This window comes from Adiantum capillus-veneris, chromosome 14, assembly GCF_014529385.1.
Source record: "Adiantum capillus-veneris isolate H3 chromosome 14, ASM1452938v2, whole genome shotgun sequence".
NCBI lineage: Eukaryota > Viridiplantae > Streptophyta > Polypodiopsida > Polypodiales > Pteridaceae > Adiantum > Adiantum capillus-veneris.
In genome coordinates this window covers 117,791,965-117,819,601 of record NC_140944.1, presented here as the reverse complement: position 1 = coordinate 117,819,601, position 27,637 = coordinate 117,791,965, and the positions used below count along the sequence as shown (strand labels likewise).

The following is a 27,637-nucleotide window of genomic DNA, read 5'->3' as shown; positions in this document are numbered from 1 at the left end:
TTATCATTAACTAATGGAAGGATCTCTTTTCTTGCAAAAAAAAAAGTGGGCTCAAGAGCTCTTTGATGATTAAAAACCTCATGTTCACCAATCCTCGTGAAGAAGAGGATGGTTTGCGAAGGTCAAAGAGAATATAGGAGCAAAAAAGAGCCTTTCAACACCAGGGTTGTCCACGTCCGTCGAACGGAACGTCCCGTCCGTTCCGTCCGTCCCGTCCGTTCCGTCCGGGTTCCGTCCGATAAAAAAAAAGTGACCGTTGGCGGACTTTTTTGACTGTTTTTACAGCCGTTTTGTAGCGCCACGTGCTGGCAGTTTTTGAACGTTAAAAATTGAACGTTGGGGGCCTTGGAGCCTTGGCCCTTGGGGCATCATAAGCCAATGTGCCATCCCACCCCCCCCCCCCCCCCCCCCCCACCCCCAACATCCACACACACACACACACACACACACAAAGCCACATGGGCTATGGCCATGGCACATGGAATTTGAATTTTGAAGCATGCTCTCTCTTTAACCCTCTTCTCCCTCTCTCCTCAAAACCTATATAAGGTTGCCCACCCTCTCTTCTTCTCCATATATCCCTCAAGCTCTCTCATTCATCTCCTTCCCTACTCAAGCTCCCTCAAGCTCTCTCCATTCATCAAGGGCCAAGGCTTCAAGCTTTGGCACTCCATCAAGTCTTCAAGCTCTCCATTACTCCTTCAAGCTCCCTTCATCTTCTTCAAGCTCTCCATTGTTCCTTCAAGGCTCAAGCTTTCTTCATCTCCTTCAAGCTCTCCATTATTCCTTAAGCTCCCTTCATCTCCATCCATCTCCTTCAAGCTCTCCATTACTCTAAAGTTCTCTCATCACTCCCCATCCCTCAAGCTCTCCATAATGCCGCCCGCTCTTCATGAAGCCTTCAACAAGCATTGCCGCTACTTTGAAAGGGTGAAGAACAAGCAAAATGTTTGCAAATGGTATTGCAAATATTGCCCGAAGACCATGACCTCAAGCTCCACCCGCCTTATCATCCACTTGACCAAGGTGGGAGGGGAAGCGGGTCCTTGTCCGAATATCCCCGACGACATTCTCCAAGAGTGCAAAGCAAAGTATCTCCCCTTGAAGACGCGCAAGGCGGTTGCAAAGGCATCGGAGGAGGTGGTTCCGCCCGACCATGATCTCTCCGATTCGGGAGAGGATGCTCCTCCATCAATGTCCGTTGCATCCGGTGGCGCTACCATGGCCTCCACCGAGGGTGGTAGCGTCTCAAAGAAGAGCAAAAGAAGTCATGGTGGGCGGCCTCCAAAGCAAGCTACTCTCGCACAAACGGTGGGTGGAACTTCCGGTCCATTGTCTTTCCTCAAAGAGAGGCAACGACAAGCGGAGATAGAGATTGCACGCACCATCATTGAGTGCAATCTCTCTTTTCATATTCTTCGCACGGATCGTTGGAAACGCATGGTGAAGGCTATTGCCGCGGTTGGTCCATGTGAAGGGTGGACGGGAGTGTTATACCATGACATGCGCACCAAAAAGCTTGATGAAGAGAGGGCACGAATCGACAAGTCTCTTGACCCCGTGCGTGCCGGATGGGTAAAGTATGGTTGCTCTATTCTCACCGATGGATGGAGTGACCGCAAGAAGAGGGGAATCATTAATATCCTTGTCTCATGCCCTCTTGGCACCTACTTCTTGCGAGCGGTTGATGCGGGAGCAAGGGGGAAAAAGGTCACGGGTGCCTTCATTTACCGCCACATTCGTCAAGCCATAAAAGAGGTAAAATTTTTGATTCCACTCTCAAGTATCTACTATTTTCAATTTTGTCTTTTGCCTTGGCTCTTCTCACTTTCCCTTCTTTCTCCATATGTAGATCGGTCCAAGCAACGTCATTCAAGTAATCACTGACGATGCCTCCAATTGTGCTTCCATGGCCAAAAAGCTAGAGGCCGAGTATCCACACATAGTATGGACTCCATGTGCATCACATTGCATTGACCTCCTCTTGGAGGACATTGGCGACCTACCTTGGGTAAAGGACATTCTATCCCAAGCCCTCTCCATCGTCAACTTCATCAACAAAAAGGTGAGAGTACTTGCGATATATCGGACTTACTCCGGCTTGGAGTTGAAGAAGCCTTCCGCAACACGCTTTGCCGCTATGTGGCTCCTCCTTGAGCGCCTCTATGATGTGCAAACAACTTGCAAAAGACAATGGTCTCGGATGAGTTCAAAGCATGGATTGAAGAAGAGACCCAATCATCCCAACAAGATGCAAAGGCCATCCAACGGCTTTGCTTGAAGGAGGAGTTTTGGCAAGAGGTCAAGGGTCTTGTCATGGTGGTATTGCCATTGTATAAGGTGCTTCGGATGACCGACATGGAAGGGTCTACCATAGGTCTCCTTTACCACTTCATGGAGGAGGCTTACAAGGAGATTGAGAGATCCACCATTCTTGATGGAGCACACGATGGTTCACGGTAAACATATCACCTTATGATTTATGTACATTATAAGTTGTCTTTTTCTATCTACGGTTCTACCCTTCCATGCTTGACTATCTTTCTCTCTCTCTTTGTAGTGATGTGTTGGAGGACTCTCCAAAGAGAGATGACATTCTCTTCCTTGTTAAAAAGCGGTGGGATTGGATGAGGCGACCAATCCATGGCTTTGCCGCCCTCTTGCATCCGGCTTTCAAAAAGCCATCAATCTTTGCGGATCAAGCACTTCAAGAGGAGCGCGACAAGTACCTTCCAAAGATACTCAATGAAGAACACCATGGAGAGTTTCTCCAAGAGCTCATCAACTATGGAGACCAAAGAGGCACGGCATTCGCTTCCTCGGTGTGTTGGAAGAGGGATTCGTTAGTGAAGCCTCTTTTTTGGTGGGAATGTTTTGGCTATCAATTGCCTCACCTTCAAAGGGTGGCATTGAGGGTTCTTGGACAGGTATATCATATATATTAATAATTATACATAATACCATACCATAAATTATAAATTTATAATCTCAATCATGTCATCATTTGACATTCATCATTCATGTGACATGTCACATAAGTCACCTTTCAATTGAAAATTCCCACAATTCAAATCTCATGCCTCTCTTCTATCATCTATGTGCTCTAGGATTGCTCATCGGGTGCATGTGAGCGGAATTGGTCGGCGTATTCTCTTATATACACCAAGATCCGCAACAAGCTTTCTACGAAGCAATTGGAGCGGCTTATCTATTGTCGCTCCAATTTACGCATGTTGAGGTCCATGCACGAGATGCCAATGGCAAGGCAGGTAATTGAGTTGGCTACATCATACTCTTTATTTATGCTTTCACATGTATGATGTAATATGTATGATGTATCATGTGCTCATATTTTTGGCATACCAAATTGCTAACTCCATTAATCTTCTTGCATGTTGTAAATGACAAATAGGTGAATGTAGATGAATGCAAGCTCTCCATTGAGACTCTTAAGAGTCTCAACAAAGATCGCGATCCAGAGGAGGAGCAAATATTTCGAGACCTCTACTTGGAGTTGGAGGAGATTGATCGCCGTGTCTCTCGCACACGGTCCCGCAAGAAGGTGGTTGTGCGAGCTTTGGCAACTACAGGAAGAGGAGCTTCCACTTCGGTTGCTCGTGGGAGTGGAAGAGTGTCGGCACGGACACCCAGGACCTATGTGCGGCGAGGCTCGGGTAGCGGATCTACTATGGCGGACACCACTTTGGAGAATGTGTCCATTTCTAGACCTGCGGATCCTAGAGAGCCAGAGTTTGATGATGAGGGCAACATCCTTAGTGAGGGAGATTATGGTCTTGCATCTAGTGCATCTGATGCAAGTAGTGATGAGGATGATGCAGCTACCTCTAGCTCAAGCTCAAGCTCAAGCTCAAGCTCCGACCACAACTCCGGTGATGAGAGCGATATGAGCACTTAGAACTCTCTCTTTATGCTTTAAAGTTTGTACCCATGGGCCATGAGACTATGAGTTGTGTCACTACTTTTTTGTACTACTTTTTGTCACTTGTATCTCTCGAGCCTCGACTCTCTACTTATGTAATGAATTATGAAATCAAATGCAATCATGATCATCTTTTTTCGAACATTGCCGTTTCCAATGTCCATGGCCAAATCTTTAATGTTCTTACTTGTAAGACATCTCCTTTGAGTTGTATGTACTTAATACTAAGTAGTTACTCATAATTGAGTAAAAGCTCTGAAAAATATATGATTTGTTTTTTTGCATCGTACGTTACGTCAACGTACGTCTAATTTTTTTAGTTCGATTAGTACCGCACGTCTTCGTACGTGTAACCATCGTACGTGACCGTACGTGTCAACTATGTTCAACACATTGTTAAAATGACTCTAATGATTGAAATTGTGGGCTCTGTAAAGGAGCCAACTTTTGTTGAAGAGGCCATGGCTGATTTAAAGTAGAAAGAAGCAATGCAGTCAGTGTATGACAGCATAACAAAGAATGAAACATGGGAAATAGTGGATCGGTCACCAAAGAAGAAGGTCATTGACACTAAATGGGTTCACAAAGTCAAACTATAAACTATATGAACATGATGGCTCATTGGACAAGTACAAAGCAAAGTTAGTAGCACAAGGTTCTTCAGAAATTGAAGGGTTTGATGTGAGTGAAGCCTTTGCTCCCACAACGTAAATGACCACTATTTGCCTTGTACTTTCTCTTGCTTCTATCCTTTGTTGGGTTGTTTTTAAAATGGAATAGTATCCGCTTTTTGAATGGACTTCTCAAGGAGTATGCTTATGTAGAGAAGCCATCAGGGTTTGAGTCGCCCCATTCGAAAGGGAAGGGCTATAGGGTTGAAAAAGGCTTTGTATGGCCTAAAGCAATCACTAAGAGGATGGTATGTTGGGATCGATAAGTTTTCAAAAAGCTTAGCTTTGAAAGGAGTGCTTTTGAAGCAAATTGTATGTACCAAGAGAGAACAAAAAGCAAGTCTTTGTTATCTTATGTATGACTTAATTATCACAGGTGATCATGAAGAGCTTATTCAACAAACTCGAAAGAGTTTGAGCTCAGGAGTTTGAAATGACACATTTGGGACTTCTACATTATTGTTTGGGGATTAAGGTTTGGCAATCTACAAAGGGAATCTTTATCCATCAACAAAAGTATACAATAGAAATTCTAAAAGCATTTGGGATGATGGATTGTAAACGTTTGAGTACTCCAATGGAGATGAATGTGAAACTCTTTATGGAGGATTCTTCTTCCTTAGTTGACATCAAGAAGTACAAAAATCTTGTGGGAAGTTTGATTTTTTTGTGTAATACTAGAACAAACACTTGTTTTTGCAGTTGGTTTTTTGAGTAGGTTTTCCAACTAGCTTAGAGAATCTCATTAGAAGGCGAACATGCATGTTCTGAAGTATATTAAATGTACTTTGGGCCATGGCATGTTTTAGGCATCCCTTGTAAGTTTATAAGTGCCCAAAGGGCCACTCTTTGGAGAGCATCTGGATGCAAAGTATCGGAGAGAGTTGGATCCTCGGGGAGTCGTACCTTTGCAAAGCATGTCACGTGACACATCCAACCCTATGTGTCCGTGGACAAGCTACAGCATGATCAGGGTTCAGTCAGGCTAGATTAGAAGTGATGTGGCACTTTTTGTCAGTCTATTCGTAGACCGTGCATGCCCAGTCACTTAGCATAGATGCATATCCTCTGGTTGCACACAGCATGATCATTAGTATTTCCATCAGAATCCATTAGAATCAGTTAGGGGAATTTTCCAGTGATTTTAGCCTATTTTCCCTATTTTTGACATTTTTCACTTATTAATTTAAGTGACTTTCCAACTAAAGTAGGTAGGGCAATTTTGCTAAGTTTGTATATAAGCAAACCCAAGTTAGCACTAAATGGCAGAAGAGGCAGCAGGAGCTCCACCGCTCGACAGGCACCTTCTCAGCAAGAACCATCAAGAGCACCATAGCCTTGGCGTTTTCCCTCTCATTGCACTAGCGTTTTTGGTCATCGCCATCACCTCCCCCAAGCTGGCGTTTTCAGCCTTGCAATCATCGCCAACATTCCTAGATAGCCAGCGTTTTCACTAACGCTACAAGGGCTACCAGCGTTTTTGAAGCAATTGTACCAGCGATTTCAGCATTAAGGACAGTAGCCCATTCAGCCCTAGGTACCTGTAGAAGATCGTCATTTTCAGCCTTCAAAACGGCAGCCAAAACAGCGTTTCAGCAGCCCCGAATCAGCCCCAGATCTTCAGCCATAGCGTTTTTATGGACAGCAGATAGAAGACCACAGATTTCAGCCCTTAAGTTGTCGTTGTCATCCCCGTCGTCGTCACGGACATAGTCACGAGCTGCATCAGTTTTCATGCATCATCATTGTACCACTTTGTGCAATTAATAGTAGACCACTCTCGCCGACGAGAGTGGGGCCTTTGGAGGAGGGTTTTACAACGTCTCTGGTGTCGTATCTCTCGTCTCTCCCTATCTCTCAGTCTCATACACTTGCACGCACAATGTCCATTCACTTTGTTTGTGATCATAGCATTCTCTCATTAAGAGCGGAAGGCTCTACCTTCCATAAGAACAAAAGGAACCTTGAGTACAATTCGGAGCACTCATCTTGAGCAAAGCTCAAACAATCATTCTGCTGCACCTTACATTGGTATCAGAGCTTTGGTAGTGTTCTGTATCACTCAAGGAAAGAACCAAAAGAACCACAAGATTTTTTTTTTTTTTGCTTGTTGCGGTCGCACGAACCCAAGTTCGCTTGGGCGTGTCGATTCCTAATTGTGTTTTTTGAAGAGTGAGAGGAATCCCAAGAAAGAAGGGCTTGTCCAGCCTCCCCTTGTGTCTCTTTTCACTCATTGAGAGCGGACCGTGCACTTAGCGGTTGGCCAATCGACGTGAGGTGGGAAAAAGCAACCTTGGTGTGAGCACAAGGCCGCCAAGGGGTGCGCCCGCGGAAAAGAGTAGAACTTGGGTGAAGAGAAGATCCTTCTCAAACGTGATTTGCAAGCAAAAGAAAACCTCAAGAACCTCAAGACCCTCAAGACCCTCAAGAACCTAAGTTCATCGTGAACTTAAGAACCAAAGATCATAGTGCATGGTCGTCACCCGAAGCGGAATGGATACTTCGCATACAGGTGATGAGCATGAGAGATGCGACCAAGGATTCTCCCCACCATGAGATTTTTCCAACCCTCCCCCTTCGCCATCTACGCCACGAGTTGGACCCACGTCTATGGAGGCGATGGTCAAGTCGATGTTGGACATGATGACACAACAACAAGAAACGAATCGAGTTGCGTTGGCACAACTCGCAAGCAAAGCAAAACAACAAGAAGCTAAGGACCGCGAGCGCGACGAAAGGAACGAAAGAATTGACGCACAACAAGAAGCAAATCGCATTGCTTTAGAACGCGAACGCGACGCACGAAAAGAAAGAAAAGAACTAAGAAAGGAGGAAGCGGCAGCACGAAGCGCGGCCTTGGAGATCGAGCGAGAGGCTCAAAGAGAACTATGAACTCAAGAATTGGTTCGACAGGTACTTGCTTCGAAATCTGAACCACCCAAGGATCGTGGGAGTTCATCAAGTGGCACAAGCCACGATTCGGATTCCAACAACCCGGTCACAGAGAAGTTGACTTTCAGTAAGTATGACAGTAAGATGGATGCTTCGGTTATTCATTCTTGGTTGCATCAATTTAATGCTTATTTTGCGACAATTAAGAAAACAGGAAATAGCAAAGTTTTGACGGTAGCTATGTACCTTGCCGGTGATGCAATAAATTGGTACCACGCATGGCAAGAGGCACAGCTAGCCGCGCACCTAGAGGAAGCCGATGAATTCACGCCCCTTTCTTTCAATTGGGCTGATTTCCAAGACAAGCTCAAGGCGTGGTTTATACCACCTCAATACCTCGCACGATTGAAGGACGATTGGCGCGCTCTCAAGCAAAATGGTATGCCGGTTATGTCTTTTTCTATTCCTGTTTTGTAGCTAGGTACCCAATTACGCAAGTCGGATGATGAACGCAAAGAGGCATTCCTTTTTGGATTGGACGAGTATATCAAGTACGATGTCGAGGTGCTCGATCCAATCGATCCCAACAAGGCGGTAGCGATTGCTCTCGCCTAGGAGATGAAGCCTAAGGAGAACAAGACGTCCACAAGTACCTCGCAGACTTCTCAGAACGGTAAGAACGGTAAGAATGGTAACTCTTCTAACCAATCTTCCAACAGTCTCTCAGAAAAGAATTCTTCCAATGAATCTAAAGGTAAGGCTAACACAATTGCTAAACCTAAGCTTACTCCAGATGAAAAGGTAGCACAAGGAATTGTAGGAGGATACATCACATCGGAAGAGCAAAGCACTTATTCTAAGGAAGGTTGTTGTTTTCATTGTCACATTAAGGGTCACATAAAAAGAACATGTCTTAAGCTTGAATCGAATGAATCTAAAGAATCCACAGAACCCACTTCCTCTGTCAATGCAATTAATGATAACACGAGTGTGCCCCAAGTTTCTCATGACCCTCCCATTGATGATTCTCTCATTAAATGTTATGGTCGTATGTCGGGGCAGTGTTTTGTCATATTGTTTGACCCAGGTAGTATGCATGATGTGATCAGTCCTTCTCTTGTTGAGAGAACCCGTCTCGAAGTTAGTCCGAAATCTCCTATCGAGGTCTCTGGCTTTCTTTCCGGTATGGACGCTCTCATCATGGAGGAGTACCTTGATGTGTTGTTTGCAATTCAAAAAGCTACCTTCACTAGAAGATTTGTTGTCTCTCCTCTCTCAGGATGTGATATGATTTTGGGCATTCGATGGTTTCGTGATGCTAACTCTCTCATTGATTGGGAGGCTAATACTTTCACTCTCAATGCCAAAAGTGATTCTCTCATTGTCATTCATGGAGAGGACATAGTTCATTCTCCATCTCTCATTGCTAATATGCAGGACAAGATTGCACGGATTCGTGAGAAGGCGACTCTCTCAGTCTCTTTTTCTCCAAAGCATGACACACCGGATTTGCATGATTGTGAGCAGCATGATGATTTGGATGATAAAGATAAGCATGATGAGTTGCCTGAAGATTATGTGATTGTTCACAAGGATGATGTGTTAGTGGATGCTTTTCCTAGCGAAGCTAACCTCGTTGCAGATTCGATCAATCACGAAGAAGCGATCTTGGCTCTCGAGCCTTTGTCCAAAGAACCCTCACAGGAAGTATTATGTGTTCGCATGATTGATACGTACGCATTGTTCGAATGTTTCATTCGTGATCGTTTCCTGTATTTTAGTCAGCATAGTTATGTGATCCCTTTTCCTAGGTATGACATACTGTATGTTGAGCACGTTTCTCTCATGGATGAGCACGAATGTATGCGGATTTTTCATGAAAAGCTGAAAAGTATGTATGTAAGGAAGTCACATTCCATGTCTCTTCCTTGGCATGACACAGTTTCCGAACGAGCACATGAATGTATGAGCACCAAGCATGGGCATTTCCGTTGTGAAGTGCCATAGTTGATTGCTTTCGATCAGAAGAGAAAGATTCGATCTCATTGTTTGTGTGTGTGTGGTGAACGGTTTGGCACTCCGTCTCTTTGTTCATCTACATTGCATGCACAGTCAGACATGATTTTTTCCACTCACTTTACATGGAATAGGTATGTTCATGGTTTTGTGTTGGAAATGGTTTCAGGAATTTTCAGCCATGGAGATTCTTGAAGAAGAAAGAAGCACGACTCTCGACAAAGTTGAAGCATCGAAGGAGTCACAGAAGACTTTGTGTTGCTTTCGGCGCGGCTTAAAGAAGCAAGCGTTGCAGACCTTTATAAAGTTCAAGTACCGCACGACCCACACATCAGAGTGGACCGGCGAAGAGTCCCTTCCAAGATTCCGGAAGCTATTGGCGATCTCTCTCGACGTCATACAGTTCGGTACCAGTACCTCACTTTGAAAAGGAGGGGATGTCACGTGAGACATCCAACCCTATGTGTTTGTGGACAAGCTACAGCATGATCAGGGTTCAGTCAGTCCAGTCAGTCTAGATTAGAAGTGATCTGGCACTTTTTGTGAGTCTATTCATAGACCGTGCATGCCTAGTCACTTAGCATAGATGCATATCCTCTGGTTGCACACACCATGATCATCAGTATTTCCATCAGAATCCATTATAATCAGTTAGGGGGATTTTCCAGTGATTTTAGCCTATTTTTTCTATTTTTGACATTTTTCAATTATTAATTTAAGTGACTTTCCAACAAAAGTAGGTAGGGCAATTTTGCTAAGTTTGTATATATAAGCAAATCCAAGTTAGCACTAAATGGCAGAAGAGGTAGTAGGAGCTCCACCGCTCGACAGACACCTTCTCAGCAAGAACCATCAAGAGCACCATAGCCTTGGCGTTTTCCCTCTCATTGCACTAGCGTTTTTGGTCATCGCCATCACCTCCCCCAAGTTGGCGTTTTCAGCCTTGCAATCATCGCCAACATTCCCAGATAGCCAACGTTTTCACTAACGCCACAAGGGCTGCCAGCGTTTTGCATTTTCAGCCTTCGGTGAAGCAATTGTAACAGCAATTTCAGCATTAAGGACAGTAGCCCATTCAGCCCTCAGCCATAGCGTTTTTATGGACAGCAGATAGAAGACCGCAGATTTCAGCCCTTAAGTTGTCGTCGTCATCCTCGTCGTCGTCACCGACATAGTCACGAGTTGCATTAGTTTTCATACTTCATCTTTGTACCACTTTGTGCAATCAATAGTAGACCACTCTCGCCGACGAGAGTGGGGCCTTCGGAGGAGGGTTTTACGTCTCTGGTGTCGCATCTCTCTTCTCTCTCTATCTCTCAGTCTCATACACTTGCACGCATAGTGTCCATTCACTTTGTTTGTGATCATAGCATTCTCTCATTAAGAACGGAAGGCTCTACCTTCCATAAGAACAAAAGGAACCTTGAGCACAGTTCGGAGCACTCATCTTGAACAAAGCGCAAACAATCATTCCGTTGCACCTTACAAAGCAATAATAAAGAAATACCGATAGGGGTGCCTATCTTTGGGGCTAGTGTGTCTTGGCTCGGAACTTTGCCGTGTTGTGCCGACTCTCTCTCTCTCTCTCTCTCTCTCTCTCTCTCTCTCTCTTCAAGTTCAATTATTTGTAGTTTTTATTCGTGTGTTGCTATTAATTTCTCGCTTGGAGTGTCCAAGCTTGTAACAGGTTCCTATGCAAAGCCTTGTGGGACATTGTTGATGGCGCGGAGACAAGACCTACAAAGTCCAACAACATGTGGACTCGACTTCAAGATGATGAGTTTCTTCAATTGTGCATGCAGCGTTGATTGGGATGCGAGTAATGCCAAGGCGATGTTAGCCATTGTTCAGACACTTACGAAGGAAATTTCTCTCGCCTACAAACTTTGCAAATTGCCATTGAAATTTGGTCAAAGCTTGGAGATATTGTTGATCGAGACTCTACGATGTGAGCAGTACCCTTCTTGGAGAGTTATTTTATATCAAGCTTGAAACCATGATCAACTCTCGGCTATGAAAGTACTTTGACTAGTACTCAATTAGCTGCCTTGGTACTTATGAAGTTGTCCGAGGAGTTTGAGATGGTGTTAAGCTCATTACACTTGCAAATCACGAAGGAAAAGCTAGATATTGATCATCTTAGCTCTCTCCTTATTGAGGAGGTGCCTTAGTCTCCTAAGGCAAGATTCGAGTTTTGAGAATTGATGAATCGGCACATGTTGCATCGGAAACTAAAAAGAAGTCCCGGAGCCGTTGTTATTACAACTGTGGAAAGCGTGGTCTTTTGTTTCGGGATTGTAAATTTGAAGGCAAAGGCAAGAGCTTGCAAAACATCAGAGGTGAAGGCAAGTTTGATGCGGATAGTCATGACAGTGATTTTAACAAGGACTCAATGGAGTCTACCGGTGTGGCATGGACTACAATGGAAAAAGTTCCAACCTGCAAGCTCATTGGTGGGTGCCAGGTTATGCTTTATCCAAAGAGAGGCACATGAGTGGTAGAGAAGGGCTCATCTCCTCAATGGCCTTGTTGTGTACCGAGGGTCTGAGAGGTGTATTAGAGTTTTGGAAGTCATCTCTTGGGTCTCCTCGTCTAGGTCTTGTGAGTGAGGGGTTCTTTGTGGCTATGCCCATGTGGGTTTTTTAATGGATGTGGGTCGGACAATTTTGTTGCTGCCCTGATATAGGGAGGGAGGGTTTGGGGGGGGGGGGGGGCGCATTGTGGCATTGTATTTTGTGGAGCCTATTAGAGTTATGTCATCTCTCTGGATTCGTTCAATCAGTCCCAATTTATCCCAGGGACAAGTGTTAGGGAGTGAGGGCTGTTTTGTCGTTGTGCGCGGCCAGTCTGAGAGTTTTCTCTTGTCGAGACATTCCAGCAATGTTGAGCTCAGGTTTTTGGCTCTTTCCATTGCCATGTATCTTCCTATTGGCAAGGGATATTTATTCCCTAGCCATTGGAGATTTCCCCTTGGGCCCTAGGGGCCTTTGTATCCCTATTTTTCTTTTTCTTCCCTATTTCCCTCTTTTATGAGGTCAAGGAGTATGATGGCTGGGTCAGGCAACTTGAGGCTGGCCCTATATAGGGAGCTTTTTTTTATTTTGGGGTTGGGGGGGGGGGGGTGTGTCTCCTCCTATGTATGTAGTAGAGCCCAGAGGGGAGGGCACCCGTCGGGTGCAGTTCTGGTTGGAGTCGGCCTAGTGTTTTTGGTCAGCATTCCCAGCGTTTTCCAGATCAGCCCCAATGCTTTTCATGGGCAGCCGGCAGGCAGTAGATGGAGAGGGCAGCCCTAGCATTTTTGGGCAGCTCACCATAACTAGAGGTTGGCGAGATGTGCAGCAGGAGAGGCACACGATGGTCCTTCCACATCCACTGCAGTCAGTTTCCCATGCACCCGGAGTAGTAGTCCTAGATCCGCCCATGATCCTTAGGGCATGTCTTCCCTTGCTAGGAGGAGATCTAGACTTGTTGTCCTTGTGCTTCACACACACACACACACACACACACACACACACACACATTCTTAGATGTCTTCTCTCTTTCTACCTCAATGATCTCTCTTCTCCACAGGTGCCTTGTTTATGTATGTGGCATTGCAGGTGTTCTAGATCGGAGTTGAGGTGTCCACCGGATCGTGAGCTCCATAGTTGCTCCAAGCAACTAGTGGTACATGCTTGGCTAAGGACACGAACAGCCAAGCGTTGCAAATGTGGGCCATCTCCTCCATAGTCCTCCCACCACAAAACCGAGCCAATCTTGCTACGATCAACCTGTGCATCTACACATCCATAGGAGCCCTTATTTTGCCTGTAGTTGAGTAGCTCATCTCTAATCTTGCGCCTAATGTCACTGCTAGGCTCAAGGCGCTTCAATGCAAGCCGCCATCCTTTGCTCACCTCCTTGTTGGTTTCTTGACGCCTTCCCTGAAACTCGGGGTCAAGTACATAAGCTGCCGCATGAAGTGGAGAGTGGTATCCATTCCCACCTCGACTCACACAAGCCACGAATCTCCGCATACTGAATAGGGTCAGGCACAAGCTTCTCAAGTGTCTCTATCATCCGATCCATGGCTTCGTAGACTTTGCCGATGCATGGCTGCAAGCCATCCACAACTCGAAGTAGGTGTAGAATAGGCTTGACCATGGCGCCAAGAGTCTTCACCTCCTTCCACCAAGCGGCGTTGTCGGCCCATTCTCGGCATTTCAATCCTGTTGCTGATGTAGACTCCAGCATGGCCTGGAACTCATTTCTGAGAAAGAGGCCCCTTAAGGCTCCGCCACATGTAGACAAGCGGCCTAGCATAAGCCAATTGATTGCAAATCTTGTCTAAGAATATTTGAGCAAGGACAAGTCGCTCATCTTTGAGAACTCATGGCGCACTTTTTGATGGTTGAGCACAAAGGAGACAATTTTAGAGGCGTCACCAATGGTGGGTGAAATTCATGACAAGCTCCCTATGTCCTTGAGGAGGTTGTTGAGGCAATGCGCCATGCAAAATGTGACATGAATGCTGGGATACATGCCCTCAATGATAGCCGCGGCTGCCCTCTTCGACGCCTCTCCATCTGCAACTATACAAAGGATATTCTCCGGGCCGATGATCTCTATGGTACTTGTCCACTCCGCAGCAAGCATCTCCGTGGGCTTGCCACTGTTGGATGCATCATGTGACTCCACAAAGTACATCTCCCCCTGAGAGTAGGCCACCACTCCGTGGATGGACCGCTTGCGGGTGTCGCTCCATCCATCTACAAGGAGAGAGACGCCATTGGTCTCCCACACATCCTTTGTTGCTTGGGCCGCTTGCTCCACGGCAAGCTTCTCTTTGTCAAGGAGAGTGGTGCGAAGCCTCTCCGATGAAGGTGGCACATAAGAGGGGCCATATTCCCCTATTTTCGTAACCATGGTTCGAAAGTATGGAGACGTATCCACACAAAATAGAGCATGTTGTGTTAGTATGGAGAATCTAGAGTCGAGACCTCATAATGAAATACAAAATGGGAGATTGCAATGTGCATAATACATATGCTATAAGTCACAAGGGAAACTCACTGCGAAGCATGGAAGGCAATGTGGTTGTGGAAGAAGAATTGGGCAACTGACCTATCCACCTCTTCCTTCAATTTAGGATTCCAATTTTCGTTGAGCGTGCTTTGGCGATGCGCAATGGAAGCCCTTGGTGTATATGCATTTGTCTTGAACGCTTAAGAGGTGGAGTCAAGATTGGCTTGCCTTTGCTCTCGCGGTGTCGCCGTGGTGGAGGGATCAACGGCAACAAAACGGCCCCTCTTGGCCACTTCCACGACCTCATATACCGCGAGCTTCTCAAGAAGCTCCAACCTCTTCTCGGGAGATAGTCGAGGGCAAAACTTCACCTCGTGACCGGGTTCATGAAGAAGATGGGCTCGCGCTTTGTTTGCACCACCCGTTCTCCTGTACGGGCATAGCTTGCACGTCCATGGTATTGCACCGCCACCTTTACCACGCACGGTAGAGTCGACTTCATCCCACCATGACCATGTTTGCATGGCGGGCCTCCTTTGAGAAGAGCCGGCTTGAGAAGTGGAGTTAGCTTGAGATGACATGATGGTGGAGAGAGAGTAGAGCTAAGAGGAGAGCTTGTGTGGAGAGAGAGTAGAGGAGAGCTTCAAAGTTGAGAGGGTTGAACAGGGAGAGAGTGGGTAAAGAGACTCAAGGGTAGAGCTTGAGCGCTCAAAGGTAGACCGTAGAGTCTAGATGGTAGAGAGGAGAGGCTTGTCACTTGAGCCTTGATTGAAGTTGAGAGACCCAAAGGCCCAAGCGTGCTTTTATAGCTTTTATAGCCTCCCTAGTCCCCCCTAAAAAACAGACGTTGGCTACCAGTTCTGTCCATTAAAAACGGTCAAATTTTCAAAATTTGAAAGATCCAGCCATCCCCTGCTGGTCCGTCGGTCCCCGTCCTCGGTAGGCTACGTGCGTTCCCGCCCGTCGGATGAAAAACCGGCCGTTCCCTGCCGTTCCCTTCTGTCCCTGACTCGGTTATGGTCGTTCCACGCTCCTAAGCCCCGTCCCCTCCGTCCCCTTGGTAACTATGATCTTGGTTTCAGTTACATGGCTTTAGTATGGACCGGCTACCCCCATTTCAGTACTCTCTGGATGCACCCTCCATCTCCCTCACTAGGGTAGAGATTACCAGGTCTATCAGACAGGACTTGGTTCAGTTGGATATGAAGAGGACATGGATACAATCTACACATGAGCTAGGTATGAAGATGACTTTCTATAGAGAGCATCTTCTCCAAACTCCAACTCACGGAGGATGGTTTTGTGATCAGACCAGGATACATGGATACTCGTCTATCCCACGGGATACGACGTGCTGTTGGTCAGATATGCACATCCTCACATCAGCTAGAGATTGAGACAAGCAGATTTAGAGTACTGTCATAAAATGGTGATGTGGCATAACCCTAACACACACACACTCTCTTGCAGGGAAATTGCAGTTGTTGCAGAAAGGCTGACGTGGTTGGTTGTGGATTTCCGAATTCCATGCTGCTGACATGTGGCAGCTGTACGGACACCCGCAAATCGCGGCAGCTTTTTGACTTTGCTTTTTCTACGCAAAAGATGGGAGAGAGAAGCTCTTGCTTTATTTTATTGGCTCAAGAGAGCTTGTGTGTGAGAGAACTTTATTGAATTGCTTTATTTTACTCAAGAAGGCTTGAGAGTGAATGCTTTTGATTTTTGAAGCTTTTGGGGCTCTGCTTTTTGCATCCTTGTAAACCTTTAAATAAGTGGGGAGGCCTCCCACTCTGCAGAGCATTTGGACGCAGAGTCTGAGAGTGAGCGCGTGCCTACACTCTTGTACTTTGAACACAAATTAATACAAAAAGAAATACCGAAAGGGGCGGCAGTCTTTGGGGCCAATATCTCTAGGCACAGAACTCCGCCGGGCGAGTGTCGAATCAATTGTGAACTGTGAACTATTTGAAGTGTTTTGTTTGTGATGTCGCGGTAGATTCTCGACTTGGAGTGTCCAAGTCTGTTACAGTGGTATCAGAGCGCGGCCGATTTCTCTCCTACAGGAAATCCGATCCTTTTTACGCGGCACCTATGACTTTAGGCAAAGATCAGTTGACTTCCTCTGCATCCGACGATGCGAGAAGAGATCACAACTAAGATTCACGCGAGGAGTACGGCCCGCCCTACTCAGGCGGAGCTCGAAGAGATGGAGCGTCGACGATTGATCAGCGATGCAACAAAGATGATGCTCAATTTTGCGAAGGACCCAAAATTTGCAAAATATATGAGCGAGACCTCTTTCGATGAGGTGCACTCACAGTGGCGGAAGACCACAGAGCCACCCCTCAAACCGGCTCTCAAGAAACCTCCTACGCCCAGGATGTACACAGAGCAAGAATTAGAAGAGGTGGTTGATGCACGAATTGCTCAGCTTTTTGACGCACAAAACAAAGCTAAAAAGCACGACAAAAGGCAGAAAAAAGGTGCTGACTTTCCGGGTTATTTGGGTCGTCAGTCTACTTTTGAATCGGCAAGAAAGCAGAAGAAGCGTGTTTGATTTGAAGGAGTACCTCATTCTTTTTCTTCTGACAGTTCTTCTAGCTCATCTGTCTCGAGCAAAGAAGACAAAAAAGCCAAAAAGCGAAGCAAAATGCAAAGCTTTGGAAAGGACAAGAAAAAGGCAAAGAAGTCTAAATCTCGCCCCGTGGTTGACAGTCCTACAGAGGACTCGTCTTCAGACAGTTCGGACTCTGATGACATCAGCTTTTACGCAAAGAAGAAGAATTTTTATGAAGCCAACCAGTATGACTTTCTAGAAGACAAAAGCAAGAAAGTCCGAGAGTTTAAGGAAGGTGGACAATCAATTAAATTTGACACGTTTTCTGGTTATAGAGATGCTTCGAAGGCTTTGTCTTTTATACAGCAGTTTGACATAGCTTTCTCAGGAGGGCGTTCCTTAGAGCACTCTAAGATTCAGAAGAGCTACCTCTTACTTTAAGGGGAATGCTCGAACTTGGTGGTCCACGCTTCTAATAAACAAGACAGCGCCAATCAAAGGCTGAAATTCAAGAGGCTTTTTATTTCTTCATGGCTGACTCGAGAGTATGAACGCGACATACGAACTGCTTGGAACCATCTTTGGATGACCAAGAAGGATACAGTGGACGCTTATTGCGAGAGATTCTGGAGCTCTTTTCTACCCGCCTCTTCATTTAAGAAGATCTCGTTCGAGGAACAGATTGAGTGGTTTACCTTGGGTCTTCCTACAGAGATCCGAGATTACTGCTTGGAACAAAAGTCAGCTTCTATTTAGGAGTTGATGAGTCATGCGAAACGGGGTTTTGCCATTCACTCTGGTAGTCTGACCTGCCCCACAGATGAGATCATGACGCAAAGAGCCGACAGACTTCGAAAAATGAAAGTAGAAAGAGAAAGAGCAACCCTGAACAGAAAGACAAGGATGCACGACCCAAACTTACTCCTCAAGAGAGGGCTCACTACATAAAGGAGGGGAAGTGCTTTGGATGCGGGGAAACTGGGCATATCTCCGCGAAGTGCCCTAAAAAGGCACAGAAAGAAAGAATGACAAGGACGACGAAAGGCATGAGAGTTCGAGAGCAGCAGAGGACCGTGGAAGAAAAGGCAAGATGAAAACAGGATTGGTTCCAGATTGCGTGGGTACCGATCCCAGCACGATGGACGAGAGGTCACTGCCCAGTATACTATGAGATATGAGGTCGCTTTCACTGTCTATCAGAGAGGGTTTTGGGCCACTTTCTACAGTCATGAGATACCAGGATCAGAGCTCGGATTATACTTACTGGAGATTCGCAAACACAGAGAGGACCTCTTGAAGAGGGCCACAATGAGAGAGATCCGGCGACAGCGGAAGATTACATATTTCTTTCAGTCACAGACAGAGGAGTTCGAGCAGCCCCCACAGCATAATTGCGATATCGACGCAGATTGCGACAAAGGATCCATACCATATTGGCGCGACATAGGAGCCGTCCCGGATACTGATGGTATGTATATGATGCCTCGACTGTCAAAGAGCTCCATTGCATTGTATCAGCTCACCCCCCCTTTGTATTTCCTATTCCCTTTGTATCAGCTTTCACCCCACCCCTACCCACTATTTTCTTTTCTGTTCTTTGTACTTTTTGTACCCAGACCTGGTATTAGATTCACCACATGTAACCTTTTGGTCTCATAGGTCATTTTGGCCTTTTGAAGACGTTAGTATTACATTTCATTTCTCTCTCTCTCTTATAGGTCATTTTAGTAGCAGAACATTTGATCCATGCCAGGGATCTACTTTCTTAGTAGCAGAACATCTGATCCATGCCAGGGATCTACTTTCTTAGTAGCAGAACATCTGATCCATGCCAGGGATCTACTTTCTTAGTAGCAGAACATCTGATCCATGCCAGGGATCTACTTTCAGAAGTCCTTACTCGGCTGTTTAATCGGGTCATGTGTGAAGGATTACCTGAATCTTGGAAATTATCTACTATCGTACCTATTTTCAAGTCAGGGGACCCTATGATACCCGGGAACTACCGCACCATTATGGTAGGTCACACTTTGACCCGACTGTACGCATCCATTCTTGAACAAAAATTGAGTAGATGGGCAGAGAATGAGGGCATAAGAGCAACAGGACAAGCTGGATCAAAAGGGGTTATTCCACTTTAGATCATATTCTTACGCTCAGAGCCATTATTGAGGAAGGAAGAGCAAACGGGAGAAGGATGTATTGTTGCTTTGTGGATTTCCGGAAAGCTTTTGATACGGTACCAAGGGCCAGATTGATGCGCAGGATGCAAGAGTTAGGGGTCCCCAGAGAGATTATTTGGGGGATCATGGCCTTATACGGGTCAGTAACTGGTTATGTACGTACTCCAGAAGGGGATTCCGACATTGTTCATTCCACCGTTGGAGTAAAGCAGGGATGCCCACTGTCCCCTACTTTATTTGGTATGTACATAGATGAGGTATCAGATTACATTGATAGAGAGGGTGACAGAGGGGCTCAACTTGCAGGGTCATGGATCCCTTTGTTGTTGTATGCAGATGATATTGTATTGATAGCAGAATCACCAGATGGAATTCAGAGGCAGCTAGATGCATTACATAAATTTGCGGAGGACAGTGGACTGTCGGTAAAGCAAAGTTATGGTGTTTAACACCACACCGCAGTGGGTCAGGAGATCGGCACCTACATTTGCATATGGCCAGGATACAGTAGAGTACACAGATGCATACACATACCTTGGGGTGGTATTTGCAAGACCGAAGTTTACTCTTAAGAAAGCAGCGGATGCTAGATTATCCAGAGCCTCTGCGGCCTTGGGAGGGTTGGAGAGGATGTGTTCACAAGTGCAGTTTTAGGAACCACGAACAAAACTTTGGCTTTTTGATACTGTGGTGGCTTCGGCTATGCTTTATGGGGTCCAGATTTGGGGACCATCTGTGGATCAGGATAATTGGAAGTCAATGGAGAGACCTTTGGTATCTATGATTTCCCGAATGATTAGAGCCAAGGCCTCCGTACCACACGCGATTACCCGATCGGAACAAGCGGCCCCTCCGATAGAAATTGAAGCTCTTACCCGATCAGTGTCCTTTATACATGGTTTGTGGGATACAAATAATTGCCGATATACTAGACTGGCCCTCAAATCCTCTCAGCAATTAGCAATGAAAGGGGATACATCATGCTGGTATGCGCAACTGTCCTCGTGGTTTCGGAGACACGGGTTCAGTATGGAAAGATTACCCCCCTTCCAATACTCTCTTGAGGCTCCATCACTGGCAATTACACGAACGGAGATTAATAAAATCATCCGACAGGATCATATACAGTTGGATACTAAGAGGACATGGGTAGACCCTACACAAGAATTGGGCACGAAGATGGCCGACTACAAAGAAAACTTCCTACAACTATCTGAAGATGGATTTGTGATTCGCCCGAGTTACATGGATATCCACCTGTCTCATGGTTTGAGATGTGCTATTGGTCAGATTCGTACATCCTCACACCAGTTGGAAATTGAATTTGGCAGATTTAGGGGAATTCTACCTGAGAGCAGAATTTGCAAGTTATGCGGAATGGAGCCGGAGACAGAATTACACTTGCCACTGCATAGTATACTATGAGATACGGGGGCGTTTTCATTGCCTCTTTAAAGAAGGCTTTGGACCTCTAGATAGAATCATGCAATACCAAGATCAAAGATGCTTAGGCTTGTACCTACTGGAACTACATCGGCACAGGGATAATCTAATGAGAAGACAAAGAGCACTACAGCCTCAGAGGCCGATCACAGATTTCTTCGGATCGAGAGAAGCAGGAGTGGAAGGAGAAGCAAGAGGCCAACAGCCAGCACAAAGGAATACCCACAGTCATACCAAAGGCACGCTAATTGACAGAGCGACTGAGCTTAGGAAATCGAGACGACCACGGCCAAGATGCAGAAGCACACTTCACCGGAGGAGACTACAACAAAGGATTAGAAACATTCTAGCCAGACACCTAGAATGCTCCTAAGAAGTTTATTTAATACTTTGTATTTAGTTTTTCACATTTATTTTCACACTTTCACACTTTTCACACTTAGTACTTTAGTACTAAGGTACCCAGACATTGTAACAGATTCACCACTTTTGTATCAGTTTGGTCTCATAGGTCATTCTGGCCTTTTGAAGACGTTAATATAACATTTCATTTCATTTCTCTCTCTCTCTCTCTCTCTCTCTCTCTCTCTCTCTCTCTCTCTCTCTCTCTCTCTCTCTCTCTCTCATGCTCATGTTTGCACTCGCGTGGGGCCCCTAGAGAAGGTTGGTTGGACCTTATCGCTGTGTGATCTCCTTGTTGTTTCCTCTCTCCTTGTGATAACCTTCGCCTCTCGCTATTTCTTTGATAAGACTCATATTAAAGAAAGAACCAAGAAACTAACAACAGAGCAAGAAGAAGTGAATCCTTCGCTGCACTGGACACCTTTTTTTTGCATGAGGAATAGAACCAGTAAATTAATTTTCAAGCCCCTTAAAACTGCAAGGGGTCCCAGTCACCTGGCCTTTTTCTTCTCTTGCCACTTGGTTTTGACAGGAGGATCTTGCTGTGCAAGACTCCAAAGGCCGTGGTTACTCTGTGTGACCCATAAGACAAATTTGTGAGCTTCAGTCCCCGCTTTTGTGGGGCATCTTAACTTGGAAAATAACGAGGCAAAGGCTCACTTTGGCACTCTAGAACATTAAAATGAAAAGGAAGTCAAGTTATGTAAGGCTCTGAAAATGAATGGACCCATTGACAAATAAAAAACAAAAAAGAAGACTTCAATGCTTTACATGAAAAGGTAGGTCCAATTAGTCTAGGAAACATAAAAAAGATTAAATGTACTTCTCACTCTCGTCTTCACTAATGCTTGTTTTAGTAAGCCAATAATTTCCACTGTTCATACTCGTAGATACAAGAAACCTTGATTTAACTTAGTGCTGGAGAAGCACTGAAGTGTTATTTAAAGATTTCCAATCAGTTGCTGTTTGCAGCAAGAAACTAGGGAGGGGTAATGGATTACTATCATATATACAATTGAGATATTTCGTTGATTGCAAACCCAGTCAGAGTACTAATACGAGTGGAATTGTTTATCTTTTCGATTGTGCTAAAAAATGAAACTCATAGTTTTCCATGAGTAGTAATAATGCTTCTCTGGAAAAGCCGCAGGTGGTCCCAACACACAACTTGAAGAGGCTATGCATGTCTGGGAAACTCAGCCATGCAATTTGTGCTGTACATTCCTCAACTGAACAAGGAATTCCTATCTCTATTAGTATGTTCTTGATTCTGTTGCAAACATGCATTCAAACGAAAAATTTAGCAGCAGGGAGGCTTATATACTTGCTGATCATAAGAAATGGATTAGGGATGAATACAGTTTTAGGATGTCATCTGGTACGCATGTTTTCTATGTGTGGAAGCATGCTGGAGGCTGAACAAACCTTTTTTAGGCTGCCAAAGGATGATTCATGTACATGGAGCGCAATCATTCTAGCTCATACCAAGTTTGGTTGTGCTGAACATGCACTCAAATTGTACAATGGAATGCACAAAAGGGAAGTGGAACCAGCTGACTATGCTTTTAATGCTGCACTTCAGGCATGTTCCAGTATAACTACCTTTAATCAGGGAAGCATTATACATTCTCACATTGTAGAGCGCAGTTTGGAGTCTGATGTCTGCCTTGCCAACACACTTATTAACATGTATGCAAAATGTGGGAGCTTGGAAGACGCACTTTGCATATTCAATAATGTGTCTAAGCCAGGTATAGTGGCCTGGAGCTCAATTATATCAGGGTATGCTTATCAGGGTGATGGCAATGAAGCCCTTCATCTTTTCTCTAAAATGCACGAAGGTAGTGTGCAACCTAATCTAGTCACGTACATAAGCATTTTGAAAGCATGCTCCAGTTTAGGTTGTCCGAAGGCCGGGAAGCTGCTTCACGCAGTCATCACTGAAAACAGCTGTGCATTGGAATTAAAGGTTGCAAACAGCATGATCGATATGTATGGAAAATGTGGGGCTTTAGAAGATGCACATTTTATCTTTCATGGGCTTTTTGAAAGAACTGTAGTTACTTGGAGTACGTTGTTTTCAGTGAATGTTGATCATGGATTTGGCCAGGTAACTTTACAGCTCTTCCAGCAAATGCAACATGAAGGGATCAAATCAGATAAAGTTGCGTTCGCAGGTGTCTTCAAGGCTTGTTCTCAACTGCATATTGGTAAGTTCATGCATGCTCTTTTGCTTGAGAAGAGCTCAAACCTAGATGATTTTATTGGAAGTATTCTGATGGAAATGTATTTTAGGTTGCTTTGCGCTTCTGAAGCTTATAAGGTCTTTTGGATGTTACCGAGAAGGCATATTCAGCCCTGGAATGCGATAATAACAGGATCCTTACAGCATGGGCATTTTGAAGATGCTATATCTTACTTTGAAGGCATGCAATTGGAGAAAGTGGTGGCTGATAACACCACATATACCAGCATTATCAAAGCTTGTTCTGATGATAATCAGGTAGATATGGGCGCGCTGTTGTTCTCTCTAATCATTGAAAGTAGTGATCATCTAAATGAAGTGGTTGGAAATGCGCTCGTTTCAATGTATGTTAAGTGTGGGAGTCTCACTGATGCATGTAGGTTATTTGCTAACTTATCCAAACCCGATGTGGTGGCCTGGAGTGCAATTGTTGCAGGACATGTGCTCCATGGGTTTGGACAGGAAGCTCTAAAATTCTATTGCCAGATGCAGCTGGATGGAAAAGAGTCTGATAATGTCACCTTCCTTTCTGCCTTAAAAGCATGCTCCTTGATTTCCGCATTAAATCAGGGTAGGTTGATACATGTACAGGTTATTGACAGCGAGTGGGCATCAGATGTTCAAGTTGGAAACAGTTTAATAGACATGTATAGTAAATGCGGGAGCCTTCATGATACCCTCACAGTCTTTTATAACCTTCCAACAAAGACAGTAATTACTTGGAATGCAGTGATTGCTGGGTTAGGCCACAACAATGAATATCATCGGGCTTTAGAGTTCTTCAAAGTCATGCAACAAGAAGGGCTAAAACCTAATGATGCGACTTTCGCCAGCCTTCTTTCTGCGTGCAATCGACTTGGATTGGTTCACGAAGGCCGTCTTCTTTTTGAGTCTTTGAGCCTCAACCATGGTGTTACACCTAAAGTAGACCATTATGTTTGCTTGATGGAATGTATGAGTCGTGCAGGATGGCTGACAGATGCAGTCAATTTGGTTTCGATATTGCCTTTTGCGCCAAATCTTGTCACATGGACATCCTTGCTAAGTATCTCCAAGGCTTGTGGTGGTTTGCAGTTCGGGAAGCAAGCTTCGGATTCCCTGATTACAATAGATGGAAATTATGCATCAGGGTATGCACTAATGGCCAATTTTTTTGCTGATGTGAACTTATTGGAGGATGCAAGCAATATGCAGATGTTGAGGAAGCATGCCAAAGCTTGGAAAAAGCCCGGGCAAGCCTTCATCGAGGTGAACGGCAAGGTGTACGGCTTCACAGTGCATGACCAAAGCCAGCATAATGATCGAAATTTTAGTTTGAAGCTCCAAAGACTACTTGGCTGCTTAAGGAAAGAGGACCATATGCCTTTCTTGGATTTGGTGCTTTGTGAATCATGTGACCGTAGTGGTGATTCATAGCAAATGCTTGCTTCTATTTTAGCTTGATTCAGACTTTGAGCTGTGCCTTATAAAATTACTGCCTTTTTTCACAATGATGAGATATACACCGTCACATTATGACATTGCCAACCAGCCTATGGCAAGTGTTGGGATGAAGGTTTTGCGTTGTATTGAATTAAACCACATGCTCCCCTGCTTGTGCATACCCCTGTCAATTCCTTCGAGTTCCAGTCTTGCGTTTAATGTGTTAGTTGCGCCCTTGATCGGTGGACCAAGGACAAACACTAATTGTTTACGGCATGGACTACGAGGATATATAATCCTGTTAAGCCCACATATCACTGGATAATTTTTACCAAATTTACGATTTTCATATTGTCAATGATTTGCATTGTATAAGCGAGTTTCTCGTCGTATGAATGTTCAGCTATTTGAATTGCATCTAGTTGCTATGTTTATAACAAATATTACTTCTTTGCACTTGCGTGTTCAAGTTGTAAGAAAATTTGTGAAAAGGAAACATTGTGCTCTGGTTTGTTTTGCTGAAAGTTCCTTGTTTCTAGAGACACCTCTGTAATGATGTTTATAACCTATATATTTGTAATCTATATGGGGAGTATTTGGCTGCATACAGATTATGCATCAAGACCCTTGAGTTTGTGGAATGAATACATTCCTTGAAAGGTGTTTGCATTCGTTGGTTGTACAAACATTTTGCCTTATGCGTATTTTGCCAATTGGGTGTCTCTCTCCATGGTCTCTTGAAATTTAGGGGGAGCTTTGGTTTTCATGAAGGGAGACAACACCCAAATTATTGGAAAAATATTGTGCTATGGAACATTTGTGCATGTGTTAACAGACAATTCTTTTCGAAGATTTAAGTGAATATTTTTGCGGGCACAAGCTCTTTGGTTATGTTTTGGAAGATATAACTTTGAAACTCAAGCCCCCAACAGTATTTTCATGCACAATTAGAGCGCCATTGTCATGCTTGTCTATTCATTGTGCTTCAATTGCGACAATTGTGCTGCTTCGTGTAGAAATCCTATCCACTAGAAGCTATATCCATTGGTATAAGAATCAATATAGATTAGCACTTCCAAATCTAATTAGATCCTAGAATCTCTCTCTATGCTGGATTCCAATTGTATCTTCTTTTACCCATTGCAATTGTAATTTCAAATTTCCCATAGGAACTTACTTGCATGCATCTTTGAGAGATCAATGCTCTTTTGCATTGTTAACTACGTTATAAAAAATCCGTTTTTGTGCGTAGAAATTGCACTTGATGTGTCATTGACACATAGTTTCCATAAAATTGGAGTACCAGTGTCATAAAGCCACCTTTGCAAATTGCCATTGTAGCATTGATTGGCGAGGGTTGGGTATTTTTTTTGTGCTTGGTCAAAAGGCGAGAGAGTTGTCAGATATTGCTATTCACCAACAATGAAAAACTCGTAGCATCAATGCCACAAGGCGTAGTGCTTGTAACTCCGTCCGCAAGGATATGTTCTAAGTTTCTTAGGGATTTTAAGCCACCAAATCACAGGAAGGAAGTAGTCATGTTTTTGGCCAAATGTTGTGACATGCATATCTTACAATGTCTCCCTAAGGTTTTTAGATCCATATGCACTAGCCCGTCTCTGGGGCCTATCCAGTGGTGGATGAGTCTAACGACTTGTCCCAACCATTAGGTCCCAAATCAAAATGAATTTTCAGAAGGTATTCTCACCCACCATCAACCTAGAGAGATCATGGCATGAATGAGATACTTGCTCCATGGTAGGCAAACCAATGACATGGTAAGATTATAGGGACTTAAGTTCAATTTCAAAACGTGTCAAGGGGTTCAAGAGAGGACTAAGAGCTGACTACCTTGAGTATGTAGAGCCCCTACAATTAAAGGATTTTTTAGTGGTGTTTCCTACACATAGGTGTCAATGATGTAACACTAGGTTTGTGTTTGAACCATTTAAATAGCTTGAGCCACAATAGTGGCTTGGCGCCTCATTCTATAAAACGGGCGTAAGGGAGAATGTTTTTTTAAGAAACCACGAACATAGGATATCATTGAGGTCCTATCACATAGGGGAATATTTTGGCATCCCTTTTATCCCAAAAAACTACAAAATAAAAATTTATGATTTTCTAAAAATCTTAAAAAGCCTCAAAATTGGCTTTTAAATTTGACAATACACGTTTATGAAGCTTAAAATAGTATATGCATGGATTCTCATTGCATATATATCCAAGTATTCTTCAAGAGTTTTAATTTTCTTTGAAATTTTTTAAGGGCTTTACATGGGATATCAAAACTTTTGAGCAATTTTTGTTTAATGATACTTTAAGGATGACCCTTGAAAAATGGTATTTTCATATGAAATAACTGCTTCGAGTTTTTTTACCGGCTCGATATATGCCTAGAGAACAAATTCCTTATAGATTTTGATGAGGTTTTCTAAGATTCATGAGAACAAGAATTTACACAATTGCTTATAGCCACAAAAGTGGCTTGTGTTCACACGACCCTAGTGTTGACCATAGTAGCGCATCTAGTGAACTGCATTGTGTACATGAGGTAAAAGAAAGCTGGGATAGAAAAGAAGAAGTTTAGTGTGGAACAGGGGAAGTAGCTTGAGCATAGAGGCAAGGGTGGAAAGTGGTCAAACAAACCACAACCATTGAGAGAGAATGGCCAAGGCCAGCACAACAAGGTAAAGCAATCGCAAGATGAAAAATCACAATATAATTTTTTTTTGCTTCAACTACAATGAGGTGGGATACGCCAAAGCTGTGTGTCCAAATATAACATGCGATAATTGGTCTCGCAAGGCCAAGAGGGAGGGGAAAACCTCCCAGCAATTGCATACTATACAATGCTTGCTT

The 27,637-nt window shown here is 44.4% G+C and overlaps 2 protein-coding genes across 2 annotated transcripts; both read left to right on the top strand.

The window, feature by feature from the left end:
• Positions 1-876: 876 nt before the first annotated feature.
• Positions 877-1,887, top strand: LOC147443014 (uncharacterized). Its single transcript, XM_086528968.1, has one exon. It carries the CDS (start codon positions 877-879, stop codon positions 1,885-1,887), a length of 1,011 nt encoding a protein of 336 aa, XP_086385094.1.
• Positions 1,888-2,037: 150 nt separating this feature from the next.
• LOC147443013 (pentatricopeptide repeat-containing protein At2g13600-like) lies at positions 2,038-25,196 on the top strand. Its single transcript, XM_086528969.1, has 6 exons — positions 2,038-2,459; positions 2,561-2,927; positions 3,108-3,269; positions 22,259-22,890; positions 23,286-23,318; positions 23,404-25,196. Exons 1-6 carry the CDS (start codon positions 2,194-2,196, stop codon positions 24,767-24,769), a joined length of 2,826 nt encoding a protein of 941 aa, XP_086385095.1. The 5' UTR covers positions 2,038-2,193; the 3' UTR covers positions 24,770-25,196.
• Positions 25,197-27,637: the final 2,441 nt, after the last annotated feature.

Coding starts and splice junctions, on each gene's coding strand:
- LOC147443014 (XM_086528968.1), top strand. CDS start 877: ATGCCGCCCGCTCTTCATGAAGCCTTCAACAAGCATTGCCGCTACTTT.
- LOC147443013 (XM_086528969.1), top strand. CDS start 2,194: ATGGTCTCGGATGAGTTCAAAGCATGGATTGAAGAAGAGACCCAATCA. Junction 2,460..2,560: donor GGAGCACACGATGGTTCACG/GTAAACATATCA, acceptor CTCTCTTTGTAG/TGATGTGTTGGAGGACTCTC. Junction 2,928..3,107: donor CATTGAGGGTTCTTGGACAG/GTATATCATATA, acceptor TATGTGCTCTAG/GATTGCTCATCGGGTGCATG.